The 15,248-nt window shown below is 34.8% G+C and overlaps 3 protein-coding genes across 5 annotated transcripts; 1 reads left to right on the top strand and 2 right to left on the bottom strand.

Annotated features, from left to right (window-relative positions):
- Positions 1-3,487, top strand: LOC124914056 (receptor-like protein kinase HSL1). Its single transcript, XM_047454526.1, has 2 exons — positions 1-2,833; positions 2,910-3,487. The coding sequence occupies exons 1-2, from the start codon at positions 244-246 to the stop codon at positions 3,305-3,307; spliced, it is 2,988 nt and encodes a 995-aa protein (XP_047310482.1). The 5' UTR covers positions 1-243; the 3' UTR covers positions 3,308-3,487.
- Positions 3,488-5,727: 2,240 nt separating this feature from the next.
- On the bottom strand, positions 5,728-6,209 carry LOC124916359 (glutaredoxin-C9-like). Its single transcript, XM_047457075.1, has one exon. It carries the CDS (start codon positions 6,207-6,209, stop codon positions 5,748-5,750), a length of 462 nt encoding a protein of 153 aa, XP_047313031.1. The 3' UTR covers positions 5,728-5,747.
- A 1,984-nt stretch (positions 6,210-8,193) lies between these two features.
- Positions 8,194-13,585, bottom strand: LOC124914510 (auxin response factor 3). 3 transcript variants are annotated; one of them, XM_047455081.1, is made up of 12 exons: positions 13,396-13,585; positions 12,985-13,317; positions 12,832-12,888; positions 12,546-12,725; positions 12,393-12,477; positions 12,216-12,306; positions 11,970-12,134; positions 11,199-11,318; positions 11,046-11,121; positions 9,438-9,606; positions 8,591-9,345; positions 8,194-8,511 (listed from the first exon to the last, which is right to left on the bottom strand). In XM_047455081.1, the coding sequence occupies exons 2-12, from the start codon at positions 13,297-13,299 to the stop codon at positions 8,464-8,466; spliced, it is 2,061 nt and encodes a 686-aa protein (XP_047311037.1). In that variant the 5' UTR covers positions 13,300-13,317; positions 13,396-13,585; the 3' UTR covers positions 8,194-8,463. The 3 variants fall into 3 exon arrangements, with proteins under 3 accessions (XP_047311037.1, XP_047311034.1, XP_047311036.1); XM_047455078.1 differs by having other exon boundaries at positions 8,194-9,345; XM_047455080.1 differs by lacking the exon at positions 13,396-13,585 and having other exon boundaries at positions 8,194-9,345; positions 12,985-13,375.
- Between the last annotated feature and the right edge of the window lie 1,663 nt (positions 13,586-15,248).

Below are 15,248 nucleotides of genomic sequence, written 5' to 3'. Positions count from 1 at the left end.
GGAAGGACTATAAAGTTACCCCCAATTCTCCGGCAGATCCTCTATCCTCCTCCTCCTCCGATCTTGTACCTTCAGATCTCTATCGGTCTTTATCCGACAATGCTTCCTTAACTATTTGATTTCAAAACACATTATATGAAGAAACAATGGGCTCGATCTGTCTGTAAATAAATAAATAGATACAACAATTTACCCCCTTCTTCTTCTTCACCGCTCCGTGTTTTCCGGGAAGAAAAATAAAAAATGATTCCAACTTTCCTATTGTTCATCTTCCTCGCTTCTTCTTCTGTTGGTTCGATTCTCTCTTTGAACCAAGAAGGTATATACCTCCAACAACTCAAGCACGGATTCGACGATTCAGATGGCATCTTCTCCACCTGGAATGAACGGGACAATACGCCGTGTAAATGGGCAGGAGTCACATGCAGTCAATCCTCCGTCACCGCCGTAGACCTATCCAACGCCAACATAGCTGGTCCATTCCCATCTGTTGTTTGCCTTCTCACTAGCCTCACTTTTCTTTCTCTCTACAATAACTCCGTTAATTCCACTCTCCCTGATCTCTCCGCTTGTCAGAATCTCCAGCATTTAAATCTAGCTCAAAATCTGCTTACTGGGTCTCTCCCTCCGTCTTTAGCTGAGATGGTTAATTTAAAACACCTTGATTTGGCTGGCAACAACTTCTCCGGCGATATTCCGATCAGTTTCGGTCGTTTTCAGAAGCTCGAGGTTCTCTCTCTTGTTTTCAACCTTCTAGATGGGACGATTCCTTCGTGTTTGGGGAACATATCGACTCTCAAGCAGCTGAATCTCTCATACAACCCTTTTGCGCAGGGTCGAATCCCGCATGAGATTGGGAATCTCGTTAATCTCGAGATCCTCTGGCTCACCGACTGCAACTTGGTTGGTCCCATTCCTGACTCGCTAGGACGACTCAATCGACTTACGGATTTGGATTTAGCTTTGAATGCGCTCAACGGGCCTGTTCCGAGTTCACTCACTTGGTTAACGAGTGTTGTCCAAATAGAACTCTATAACAACTCGTTAACTGGCCGGTTACCGTCTACGGGGTGGTCGAACATGACGGCCTTAAGGTTGTTTGATGCGTCAATGAATGGGTTGACTGGAATGATCCCCGAAGAGTTGTGTTCTTTACCGCTTGAATCTCTCCACCTATATGAGAACAATTTAGAGGGAAATCTACCAGAAAGTATAGCTAATTCTCCAAATTTATACGAACTGAGGCTTTTCGAGAATCGGCTGACAGGAGAATTGCCAAAAGATCTGGGAAGAAACTCGCCGTTGGTCTTGATAGATGTTTCGAGCAATCAATTTTCCGGGCAAATACCCAAGGGTCTATGCGAGAAGGGGTTTCTGGAGGAGATGTTGATGATATACAACTCATTTTCCGGCGAAATACCTTCAAGTTTGGGGGAATGTAGAAGCTTGACAAGGATCAGATTGGGGAACAACCGGTTTTCCGGCGAAGTGCCGGAGGGGTTCTGGAGTCTCCCAAATGTCTACCTGCTCGAGCTAGTAAGCAACTCATTTTCCGGTGGAATCGCGAAAACCATAGCCGGAGCGACTAATTTGTCAACTCTGTTTATTTCTTGGAACAATTTTTCCGGCGTCATTCCCGATGAGATTGGCTTTTTGGATAGTTTGCTGGAGTTCACCGGTAGTAACAATTTGTTTTCTGGTTCTTTGCCGACTAGCATTGTGAATCTTGGCCAATTGGAAAAGCTTGACCTCCATAACAATCATCTCTCTGGTTACCTCCCCAGTGAAATTCATTCTTGGAATAAGCTCAATGAGCTGAATCTTGCAAACAATCAGCTTTCCGGCATTATTCCAGATGAAACCGGAAACTTAACGTCACTTAATAACCTTGATCTTTCCGGTAACCAATTTTCCGGCAAAATCCCATACGGGTTACAGAATTTGAAGCTCAATAAGCTGAACTTGTCAAATAATCGACTATCAGGTGACATACCGCCTTTATACGCCAAGGAAAATTATAAGAACAGTTTCATCGGCAATCCTGGTTTATGCGGCGACATAAACGGCTTATGTGAAACCAAAAGTGTTGGCTACAAATGGTTATTAACAACAATCTTCGTCCTCGCCGGTATGGTTTTCATTGCAGGACTCGTTTGGTTCCATTCGAAATACAAGAATTTCAAGAACGCTAACAAGGAAGAACCCAACAAATCAAAATGGACATTGATGTCATTCCACAAACTGGGTTTTAGCGAACAAGAGATCTTGGGTTCTCTCGACGAAGATAACGTGATCGGAAGAGGCTCCTCGGGCACTGTATACAAGGTGGTTTTGAGCGATGGTGAGGCTGTTGCTGTTAAGAAGCTATTCGGACTGTCGAAGATCGATGGGGAGAGTGGTGAAGATTTGGAGAAAGGCTGTTCGAAAGAAGACCGTTGCTTTGAGGCAGAAGTTGAGACATTAGGGAAGATAAGACATAAGAACATAGTCAAGCTATGGTGTTGTTGTTCTACCAAGGATTGCAAGCTTCTTGTTTACGAGTACATGTCGAATGGAAGTCTTGGAGATTTGCTTCATAGTGGTAAGAGTGGCCTTTTGGATTGGCCAATTAGGTATAAGATAGCTTTGGATTCAGCCGAGGGTCTTTCGTATTTGCACCACGACTCTGTTCCTCCTATAGTTCATCGTGATGTGAAGTCGAACAATATCTTGTTGGATTCGGATTTTGGAGCTCGGGTGGCCGATTTCGGATTGGCCAAGCCCGTCGATGCGATTGGAAAGGGTGTTAAGTCAATGTCTGTTATCGCCGGTTCTTGTGGCTACATTGCCCCTGGTTAGTATTTCAATATATGAAAACTTTTTGTTTAAGCTTTTGAATTTTGATAATCAGTTGCTTTTTTGGTTTGTAGAATATGCATATACATTGCGGGTGAACGAGAAAAGCGACATATACAGTTTCGGGGTGGTGATTCTTGAATTGGTAACGGGTAAGCGACCAATCTCCCCTGAATATGGGGAGAAGGATTTGGTGAAGTGGGTTTGCGCCACTTTCGATCAAAAGGGTGTTGATAATGTGATCGATCCAAAACTTGAATCTTGTTTTAAGGATGAAATATGCAAGGTTCTTAATGTGGGTCTATTATGCACTAGCCCACTTCCGGTTAACCGACCGTCGATGAGAAAGGTTGTGAAGATGTTGCAAGAAGTGAGGGCAGAGTTTTACGAGATGAAAGGCGTATCGAAAGATGGAAAATTGACGCCTTATTATTACGAAGATGCTGCCTCCGACAACGGAAGCTTAGCTTAGCATTATGAGGTTTTTTCATAGAAAAGACAAAAAGGAAATTGCTTGTTTTTTAAAAGTCAGAATTGTATGAAATATGAATGTAAGCAAAGCAAAGGAGATGAATCATTATTAAAGGCGTTGTTTTTCTTCGTATTTGTTTTAAATGTTCAGGTAGTTGATATAAATGACAATAACAGTAAATATGTGGGGTTGATTGGTTGGTTTTGGTCCTCAATCATAATAATGGATAACCCTTATCATTTAAAGGCATAACAAGGTAGGGTAGGGGTCCAAAATTAAAAATGGGCATTACAGTAAAAATAGAAAATTGCCCAAAATGGGAAATTCTTCGTAATTGACAGAAGGTAAAAAAATAAGGTTTCGTAAAGAAGGTTTCTGTCTGTGTTGTGTTCCTGTTACTTTGACTGTTGGATATTTAGATTTGGATTTGGATTGATTGCCATCAAAAAGAACCATACGTCAAGTTATATACTTCTATGTTTCTTTCACTATATCATGTCTTATTTATTGATTAAATCAACATTTTTGTCATATTAACTAGGTTAATAAAAAAAAAGGTTATTTGAAATTTATTTAAAATAAATTATTAAAATGTTCACTTTATTTAAAATTTAATTAGTATTTTTGTTAACCCTTTGACTAAGTCTATAAAAATAATTGAAGATGATGATAGGTCTTGAAGAATATAATGAAATTGGAAGATGTGATTTCATCAATCACCTGAAATATTAATTAATTAATTAGTTGGAAAGTGAGATTGCTAGAATGAATAATAATAATAATTCAGGTAGATGCAATTAACCCTACTTCTACTAGCATAAGTCAAAAATTAATTAGTATTTTTGTTTTCTTCAATGAGTCGCAGAAAAAGGTTAGGTTAATTAATATTAGTAGTTGGTCACAAAAGAAAAGAAAAAAAGAATAGTAGAATTTGAAAAAAAAAAAACTTAATTTAAATATTTTTTAAATTTAGAAAACTAACTCATTTTTCCTAAAAAAAAATTAAGTTCATAATTAAAAAAATTGAGACAACAAAACTATTTTAAATATATTCTTATAATTCATATGAGATTAGTATTTAATAAATATGGATCAATCAAAACAAAATAAAGTAGTAATGCATTAATTATTTTTTATATACATAAATAATAAAAAAGAGTTATATTTATAGATAGAAAAGAGAAAAAAAAAATACAGAGAAAACGAAATCATTGACCGAATTTGCGGATAAGATTTAGAGGCCTGGACCGATTATTTAGTGCGAATTCGAACAAAAATAAATAAATAAATAAATAAATAAACAATTAAAAAAACTATGGGTATATATAAACGGGCCAAGGCCTTATTATAAACTTGCACTATTGGTCCACCAATTCAGTTTGATATGTGACAAATAGGTCCAGTATGTTTAATTTTCTACAAATAATAAACTAAAAGTATATACTAATAGATATTATAATTAGCTTATTATTTACAGAAATATCATCTTGTTGTTGATTCATAAATCTTGAACATAAAAATTAATTATATATCTTTAAAAAAAAAATATTTTATCTAATCAACAATAAAGCAAACCAATATAGGGACTCAACTAGAAACTCAAGTTACCGTTAATGGGCTTAAAATAATATATAACTAGAAATAATAGAACTAAGAGTGTGATGTTAAAAAGGGTCACTCTAATCCTATGCAACTAATATAATTATTATTATTTTTAAAAGATTAAAATATATAAATTCGTTAGTTATTTATTTTAAAAAGTAATTACTGTACAATATTATTTGGATATAAATAAAAATAAATACAACTTAAGAGATAAAAATTAACCATAAATTATATAAATAAAAAAACACAAAGATAACAAAAAAAAAAAATACAATCTAATTATTATTCACATACTATAATCCTCAGCCCAAGGGAGATCCGCATCTGTTTAAATGGATAATGAAATTCTTAAATTGTTTAGATTTAACATCATGTATTAATGTAAAGATTATTATAGTATTGGAATTAAAATTCATAAGAATCAAATAGCTTTGGTTTTAAGGTTGTGAAACTGATCATTCATTAAATAAATAATAGTTAATATATCTAAAAAGTTTGTATCATTCATTGGTTGGTATAATTAGTGACATGGCCCTATATATGTCACCCATCTCCAATAACAAATAAAATATATTATCAATTAATATATATAGTTAGTTTGTATTGAGGAAGGTTGTTAGTTAATTAATTAATTAATTAGGGGATGGAGTATAGTTTAAACAAAGTAATTAATCTCCATTTGTTTACGTACTCTACCATCATCATTTTGTTCGTGTCTTTCTTTTGTTTTCTGTCTACCGATCTCAAATAATAAAAACAAAGGAGACGATCGATCGATCTTACATTTCAATATTTGATGATCAATAATAATTATATTAATTAGACAAATTATTAATTAAAGCCAAAGGGCTCCTGCTTGTCTCAAGATGGGAACCAATTCGCCAGAAACATGAGTCGCCACCACTCTCTCCAGACCTCCAAACAACTTCCCTCCCACGAAAACCGCCGGAAATTGCAAATCATCGTCACCACCACCACCACCGTCAGACAGCTCCTCAATAACGCCCGCCACGTCACCCTCCTCCACCTCCACAATCGGAGGATTCACACCAAGACCCACCAGCAACAGCCTCACCACGTGGCACATGAAACACCCTTTTCTCCCGAATACTATAACCGCACTTTCCAACACCAGTTTCTTCGCTTGAATTCCACTACTCTCATTTTCGACGCCGCCGGTACTCTTCTCCGCCGGAGCCTGTGATCCTCCGCCGGGACCGGTACTGTTCTCCTCCGGTGAAACCCATGTTCTACCTGATGATGATGATGATGATGATGGGATCGCCGCCTTATGCATCCTAGCTCTCTGCGTTTGCGTTTGCGTTTAAAGAGAGACAGACAGACAAAGGAAGAAGGAGATTTTATAAAAGTTTTAAGGTGTTGGTCGGTGTCTACTTATAATACCATGTTTGATTTATGAGTTTTAATTAAAATAAAATAATACAGATGACCTAAACATTGATAACAACTATCTACGTCATATGTTAATGTCATTCACATAACAAATAACAATATAATACTTTTTAGTTTTAAAAATAATAAAAATAAAATAAAATAAAATGTCAGACTTCAAAGTTCAAATTATATACTTTTTTTTCGTCGTCAATGACGGCAATAAGAACGCTATTATAGTTTAGAGTCAAACGACGCTTATATTTCCACGCGCTTTCTGGTGCGTGAAATCTACATGACTCAACCATGCTGGAAAATCGCACCGACAGGTAAGGAGATCGGCAATTCTAAATTTTTTTTATTTTTTTTATTTGATTGTTACAGTTAAGATTATTAATTTTAAATTAACTTGTTTGTATAATTTTAATGATTTATGAGTAATGTTTACTTGTAAAGTAATTTATTTTTTACTGTAAAATCAAGTTCCATTCTATTCTACAGTCTTTTGTAATTTAAAATAAGTAGAAATATTTGTTATAATTAAAGTGATATCATTTGAACAAAAACAAGAAATAAAAACAAATCAGATCTCAATATAATTGAAAAAGAAAACTCAATGTTCTCGTACGAACACAATTCTATTTGGAGCTGAACTTAGGGATTTTACCCATTCTAAATATGAAAAAAAAAACTAATCCTCTCTAATTTGTTTAACTTGAAACTTGTTCAAAATCAACTTCATCCCTTAGATTGCAAATTGCAATAATTGCTTAACTTAGATTTAAGTTAACAAGTATATTATCTTCCAATGGATTATCTTCGAACTTATAGGAATTTGAAATACGATTTGAAAAATTAATGCAAGATAGGCCACCTAGCCCAATCATGACTCTTTCGGATTTCAAATTCTCGTATTTCTAGCAACGGCGAAAAACGGAGAGCATCCAATATAACGTAAACATCATCCGTCAAAGCTTGAATTTTTCTAAATTTTGCAACTAAGTATATGGAAACCCAACCATTTTCGTCCATATGTTTCCTTAAGTATTCGTCCTTGATCAAATTATCGAATGAAAAGTAGTAATGAATTTGATCCAAAATCATAGAATTACGAACTTGTTCATTATATTCTATGAACGTGAACTTTTGTTGTGGCATAGTCGTGAACTTTTGTTGTGGCATAGTCGGCTCCATAAAAGTGGTTGACATTATAACCTACAACATTGTTCAATAAAATCAAAATAAAATTAGTATTTCAAAATTCTCAAGAGAATGGTGTTGTTTAACTATGAAGAAACTCTTACTTCTCTTTCTCTCATGCTTTTCTTTCTATATTGCTTATGAAAGTTTTTAATTTAAGATTAATTTACAGACTCGGGCTATTTATAGATAAAATTATTTTATTAGTTGAATTTAAAATTACGTATATCTAGGGTTTAGTTGAATTTAAAAATAGTAATTTTAAGAAAAATATAAGGAAATAATGGTGAAAGATTGAATAAAATAAAATATTTAAATTTCTTTTATTTTATCTCTCATCCTTTTTTTTTCAACTAATGATTTCTTCTCCTAATTTCCCTCCTCTATTTTTAAATTCAAACTAATATAAATTTAAATATTTTTATTTTTAAATATATAAATATAGTTTTTTCAAATTTTAATTTCAAATCAAATTAATTTTATAAAAACATTTCAGCAATAATTTAATTAAATCATAATAAAATATAATATTCTGACTAAAAAATCTCTATTGGAATAAATAAAAAATAAAAAATTACACTCTAATTTGACTCATTATAAAAAATAATCTCAACAATAATTTTTTATATACTAAGTTAAAGCTCCTAAATAAGGCTTCTATTAAGTTAAAGCTCCTAAAATCCAATAGAGGCCAAATTCGATAAGAAGATCATTTAACTTGCTACAATACCCTTGTACCAACAATTAGATTTACAACATTCATGAAAATCTATCAATCAATGATCAATCCCATGACAATGAAGAATCTAAGATACATGAAAATAGAAAGAAAATAAAAGAATCCTCCCATAAGTCCAACACACAGCATTCAAAGGTCATTTCTTTATCCACTAAATTGTCTAAAAAACATAACATGCTGTATTACAGATCAAACAAGATTTAAGGGGGTGAGATTTGAACTAAATAGAACAATGACCACCCTGGACGAGGCAATCAGTCAATCCTTCCTGCCGGCAGCGATGAAATAGCAATTTATAATGCAATATCTAAAAGCATATCCCTTACTGAACAGAGATTACTACTTACATTGCTTTTTTGACTACTTCCTGGTGCATGATTAAGGTGCAACTGCCCCTCACCAGGAGAGGACGACGATGATGATGCTATTATGGGAGTTGCCGCTTTCCCTCTGTTTATTATGCTGTTTCTCCCAACAGTTAAAGGAAACCCAAACAGCCTGCAGCTATCTTTACAAGCCGATACAAGATTCTGCCCATCTTCTTGCACTACTCCTCTAAGCACCACAGCAGGATTGCCACTTTTTCCATCTTCTGCCGGCTTTAGAAACATATTCAGACGATTCATCTCGTTCTTCTCCTGATAAATACCAACCATTTCGGAGGTAGTGGGGATCCTCACTTGCTGAAACATTAACACAGAAGGAGGCGATGATGAAGCCAGTGCTGATGCTGGAAGATAAGATGATGACCAACCGTTCCCTCCTCGGCTGGGAGGTAGAAGTAGAGCACCATTTTCTGGCTTCCCACCACCACCATGTGGGATCACCACCCTTTTGTAGGATGATGTTTCTTGACCTTGCAAGACCTTATTAAAGGCGGCAGCAGCAGCTATACGTCTATTTGATACATCAGTAGTAGTATCGCCAGTAAAGTTGTTTCTCACACCATTTCCATTGGTTGGAGGAGGATGCCCAGAAACAATATTAGAACCAGGAGGTAAATATCTCCTCATCTCTGAGGATCTAAAACCGTAAATTTCTTGACCTTGCAAGACCTTCTGGAACCTCGAAGGTTCCCCAAAGTCCGTCATCCCAGCACCATCTATACAAGGGGAGTTTAACTACACAGGTTCAGAGATATAGGACGACGAAAGAGAGAAATGTAAAAGACATTTACAGGAGATAATAAAATACCTCTGGGATTAATGGGAATATCTGGTTTTGTGCAAGTAAAACCAACCCTATTCCTCTTCATACCAGATGTCACCATGCTGCCAGTATTAGAAATCTGACCAGATGGTTCAATCTCCCATGGAGAAACCCTGTTTTGTCCAAGATGAGCTTCAAGGGTATCCCATCTAACCTGTAAAAGGTTAAGAAGTTTGAAAGATATCATTAATTAGGTTCAATTTTAATTATGAAATAAAAACAACAAAAATAGGATGGCCAAATTTTTTACTCATCAGTCTTCATATTTATGCATGAAACAAATGCTTCTCTGATTTAGCTAGTCAAAAAATTAGAGTTTAGTTTGAAGATCATCTAGCTAAAAAATGTGTAAAGGTTAAAATCTATAGATGACTGCCTGAATTGAGCCAGCAGATTATTAATCAATATCCATTTAGAACAGTAAGCTGCATATGCTATGAGAGTGATGCCCGCCTATAGTAAGTGTCCAGCACATGATGAGAGTATTTGTGTTCTAAAGTAGTATGTTTGAATTTTTTTTATTTGGAAGCAAATTGGATGGGGACATATTAGCTTCCATAAAATCACTGATATTTTACTGACCTTTTATGTATTGCGTCTGGGGTTTGATGATTGGAGTCCAGTCAAGTATATTACTCAGCTAACCAAGAGCTTGTTTGATGTAGGGATTTTGTAAAATATATATTTTTTTTAATGTAGAATACTAGTATGACTCTCCACGGCATGACATCCACTCCAACTTAAATCGTTCTAAGTAAGAATCGAACTCATAACCTTTGGTCTCTTAGGAAGAGATTTTGCAAAATAATCATATTGGGGATGGGGAAATTGAGATGTTTGATGAAATGTGGATTATCTTGGTTAAATGACTAAAATATCATTTATATTAATATTTTAAAATATTATAAGAAATAAAGGGTATTTTAGTTGATGATTAAAATGGTGGATGGAGTGATTGATAATGGGATAAGGGGGTATTTAGATTAAATCCAAATATCCCTTTATATAACAAGGACCCAATTAGATGTGGATTTACAAGATTAGGTCAAGGATATAAGCTAAGACATAGAAGCAAGTGTTTGGGTCTTGCTTCCTGGTTATTGCTTTTGTTGTTTGATAGTCGTAGTGAGTGACTAAGTGAGCTTCTGTCCTAAATTTGGTACAATAAGAGTGGAATATTCTCAAAAAAATTAAAACTGATAGTAACATATAGTATTACATCCAGATAAATGAGTAAGAAAGAGTGACACGTGCTGATACAGATATCAAGATAAGAGCAAGTGAGCAACTAGTGTCTTTATAGAGTTTGAAAGTTCATGAGATTTCTAAAACCAAGGATTACTTCGCCTGAAGGGGTAAACCATATGAGGCAAAATGTTTCACAGAAAAGGTCAACTAAACAAAGTAAAAAATAAATAATTGTGGGAGCATGCAGGAGACCTACCTATTCTCACACAAGAATAGTTACAAACTTATGCAAGCAATGTCTTGAAATCCAAGCATATATAACTCAGAATCATGGAGTAGAACATTTATGGTTCCTGTATATCTTTATCATGGACTAAAAATATTATAACATTTAAGACAACTTACTGTCAGGCACTTCCATTTAGACCCATGCCACCTACCAGGATCTGCCTCATTGAGCCCTGTAATTATTCCAGTACACCTGCAACAACCAAAGGAAATAAATATATGCCTATTGTGTGCTTTCCTATTTATACTACTATATCAGGCATCCCTAACCTTCTATCAGAAGCATCTTCTGCATCAAATCGCATTTTGAACCTCATCCCAACGGCAAAAGGTTGAGTGAGACTCTTAGAGAACTTATGAAACGGTATGACAAACTCTGAAGAGCTAGCTCTGATTATAACAAAAGAAAGTGGAAAAAGTCTAGAGGGATTAGCCAAATTATATGAAATTAAGTACCTTTGATAAAAGCATGAGAAAATAAGAGATAATCCTTAAATCAACCAATAGTAAAAACTATATGCATATAAAAATTCTCTAAACAGAATATGAATTTAAGGAAAATATAAATCCATTTGTTTCTTTTGGGAGTGTGTTAAGATAACAGGGTCCTATTTGCTTAGCCTCACTTTAAAATTAAAAACACCCTCTGGAATTGAAACTTCAATGGCATAGATAACAAGAACGTGCGAACACATTATTTACTCATATGAAGACAAAATTTGGACCACATAGCTCATCAAGAAAAAAGCTGCAATGGATCTTGACTTGAGAGAAAATGTGGGTTAAAAGGCTAGCCCACCTTTTAAGGGAGCTTCACAAACAACATCATATTTGGAGACGTAACACATCCCTCCATCACTTCTCATTGAAGATAATGTTTTCAAACGGAATAAGATAATTTAAGAATACATAACAATGAGAAGACATCTAATGGAATCTTTTCTTCACTTTAAACACAATCTCGTAAGTCCTAACTCCTAAATCAAAGGTGTTCCAATATCGGTGACCTCATTTGTCAAATTATTAGGATGTCATACATACCTAGGATTGTAGCAAATGCTGAAAATGTTTCTCGTAGAAATAGCAGTAACGATATCGCTTATAGTGCTACCGTTTGTCCCCTGACAGCTGGTATTTTGGAAAGAAAAGAAGCTTTGAACTTGAGACGCTCTTCTGATTCCCAATCTCAATTCTCCATTATCACCCCTGCCACAAACAAAATGCCATAAAGAGATCTTGAAGAGGCGGGTCAACTTTTTTTCAGATTACAGTTCTCATTTCCCCTACCTCAGAAACAGCACAGCATCGCCAGAGACCAGCTTCTTTCTATTGACAAATCCACTCCAACCAGTAGTGAGAAGATGCCTTCGAGGCTGTCCTGCTCCAAAAAAAAAAGAAAAATTACATTCTCCAAACAATACGAATTCAACCGAACAGGTGCATGTCATGAGTGATAACCCTTACCGCGATAAATGTGCCTGAACTTCCATTCAGTCCCATGCAAATCTTTAGCCATGAGCTCCTGTGAAGGCCTCTGTTGCTTATAGTCCTACAGTGGAATCCATGAAACCATATAAGGTTTCTAGTACCAAATTGAGGAATGTATAGCATTATTACCAAGGGAGGGAAGCAATCTTCAGCAGCCCGACGAGGAACAGAGAATCCTCCATGGGTGCTGGTATCTGAAGCGGTGAGTGTCTTACAGAACATATGTGGAGTTGTGGACTTCACAACCCGTTCGCTATCCCCTTCTCCACATTCTGCATCAACTTCTCCTTGTCTCCACTTCTGCTCAAACTGTATAATCAAACATGGGAAAATTAGACAAGTAAATAGTTTTCCTTTTAGAAGTCAAGAATTGCACTTTTCAATCACTAGTGAAAAACCAACCTAAATGTTTTACCTGGTCATCAGGAACTAGGAAAACTTGAGCATAGATCTCATCAGTAGCTGGCTCGGCCTTACGAGAAAAGAAAATTCACACCAGAATCAAAATTTAATGAAAAAAAAGTGCAAAAATGGATAACATGAACAATAGCTGAAAAGATCAACTCACATGAAGCTTTACGTCAACAACTCGACAGAAAACATGTGGTGGGATATCATGAACAATAGCTGAAAAGTCAGCAGCTCGTTCCAAATGACCCTGTAGAAAGTACACCATGACACTGCCTATCTTAGGCAGAGAAATGAGTGGACCGGCACAAGCGTGCCATAGTTCCAGACACACCGAGGAAGAAGACAACGGCGTTGAAGCCGAAGGCGGTGAAGCTGATGCCGATACAGAAGACGACGAAGACAGCGACGGTGAATCCGGTGGCGGTGCCTCGTCTTCATCGACTGTGTTTAGATCGATTAATCCACACATCATCTCGATTGTAAGTAAACCCTAGAATCCAGCAAAACAGCAACAATTAGCAGAGACAGAGAGAGAAAGAGAGATAGATAGATGGATAGATATAAAAACCTAAGCAAAACTCCAATTAAAGACTGGCCGGTAGTGACTCCATTGCTAAAAAGAGGGTGAGCCGAGAAATGCTTGTTTCTGCCTTTATCTCTTGGAATTATTTACGTTTTATGGTGAAGCTTTTAACATATCAAATCAAACTTTATCACGTATACATATACATATATATATATACGTATTTTGGAATTACAGTGACTGACAAAGAAAGAAGATGACTGGCCGGAGTTAAATCAGCCGTGGCACAGATTACATATTAACCGTTAATCTTTAATTTCCCGGTCAAATCTAAATATTCGAGTTTTAGTTTATCCTTCTTATTTGTTTTTCGAATTATACGGTAAAAGTTATAAGGCGAAAAATTAATTGATTTAAATTACACGGAAATAGAATGGCAAATAAAATGTGTAAAATTACTCAAAATAATGAAGAAATCAAATGAGTTAACATTTTGGGGAACTAGTCGAAATTGACTTAATTGATTAAGTTATATACTGTCTAGATAGATATAAGTTTGAAAATGTAACGCATTATACTTTTATTAGAAAATGGAATATGGTGGATGTCAATTTGTAGTGGAAACCTAACATAGAACCATAAATTAGATATGTGGTGGTCATTAATTAATCAAATATGTTATATAGTTGGAACACCAACCTCATTTAATCAATGTCCATTTAATTCCACCTTGTGAATGGTCAATTATCTTATAATTAAACCTTAAATTAGATAATAGTATTATAATCATATAACAGTTATTACAGCCCAATCTGAAAGTAAATAAGTTGAATTAAAAAATATAATATGAAAAGTGGGATATTTTTTTTATTTTTTTTGAAAGGGATCCAAAATAGAAAAGGCATCATCAATTGCAAAGAGCCAAAATAGATAGGGTTACAGCTTGCATTTTTCTTTCTTTCTCTCTCTCTCTCATCTTACTTGGCCGGCCCCCCACGCGCCGGGCCATTTTTGGTAAGTTGAGTCCTTTTCCACTGGCTTCCCTCTCATAGTAAACGAATCTTCTTTCTATAATACCCTTACCCGTGCTAGTCAAACTTATAAATAAATAATTATTTACTAAATTAAATATAACAATCTACCTTTTAATCAAACAAAGAATTTTGTATTTTCTAGTTTTTTCTTTAAAAATTTAACATTATATTAATTTTGTTTATCAAACTTAACAATTGTATTACATTACTTAAAAAAATTCATATGGAAAGACTGACTCTATCGCCTTCAAATATATTCATTTATGAGACATCGATATGGAATATGCTTTAATTTAAGAGGACGTTATTAAGGATAATCAAATTTTAGACATTTAACTTTTTTAGACAATATTTTTTTTCTATAAACTTTGTAATTCAATTACCTTGCATTTGTTTTTTTTTTCATTCTCAATCATTTAGATTTGGTAATAATTATCCATATTTTCTTAACCCGTGAGCAATATATATATGTCAATCATATGTTTGGCTTGATTCTACAATATCCTATCCTGTTGTAAGGGTGGAGCCACATATAAGGAGAACACCAATTAAGTAGTAGTCACATGGCTTGTGTTACTAATTACCACATACTTGACTTGTCAACCTAAGAGATAGGAGGACCACAAATGTTGTCTTAGACATTGTAAATTTTCCAATATTTCAAATTTATGTCAACTATATATGGAATATCTACTTCCAAACTACATGGACTTCTTGTTGGGAATTTTAATTACAATTTAACATATCTAAAAGTTAACTATATTTACTTTTAATTTCTTTAATTTCTTTCTCACTTTTACACATTCAAAGTACACGCGAGTACCATGCTCTTACCATTTTGTCTTCCTCGATCTTAATTAGTTA

This window comes from Impatiens glandulifera, chromosome 9 (assembly GCF_907164915.1).
Source record: "Impatiens glandulifera chromosome 9, dImpGla2.1, whole genome shotgun sequence".
NCBI lineage: Eukaryota > Viridiplantae > Streptophyta > Magnoliopsida > Ericales > Balsaminaceae > Impatiens > Impatiens glandulifera.
Note: the sequence above shows the minus strand (reverse complement) of the source record. Positions and strands in the feature narration are given on the sequence as shown.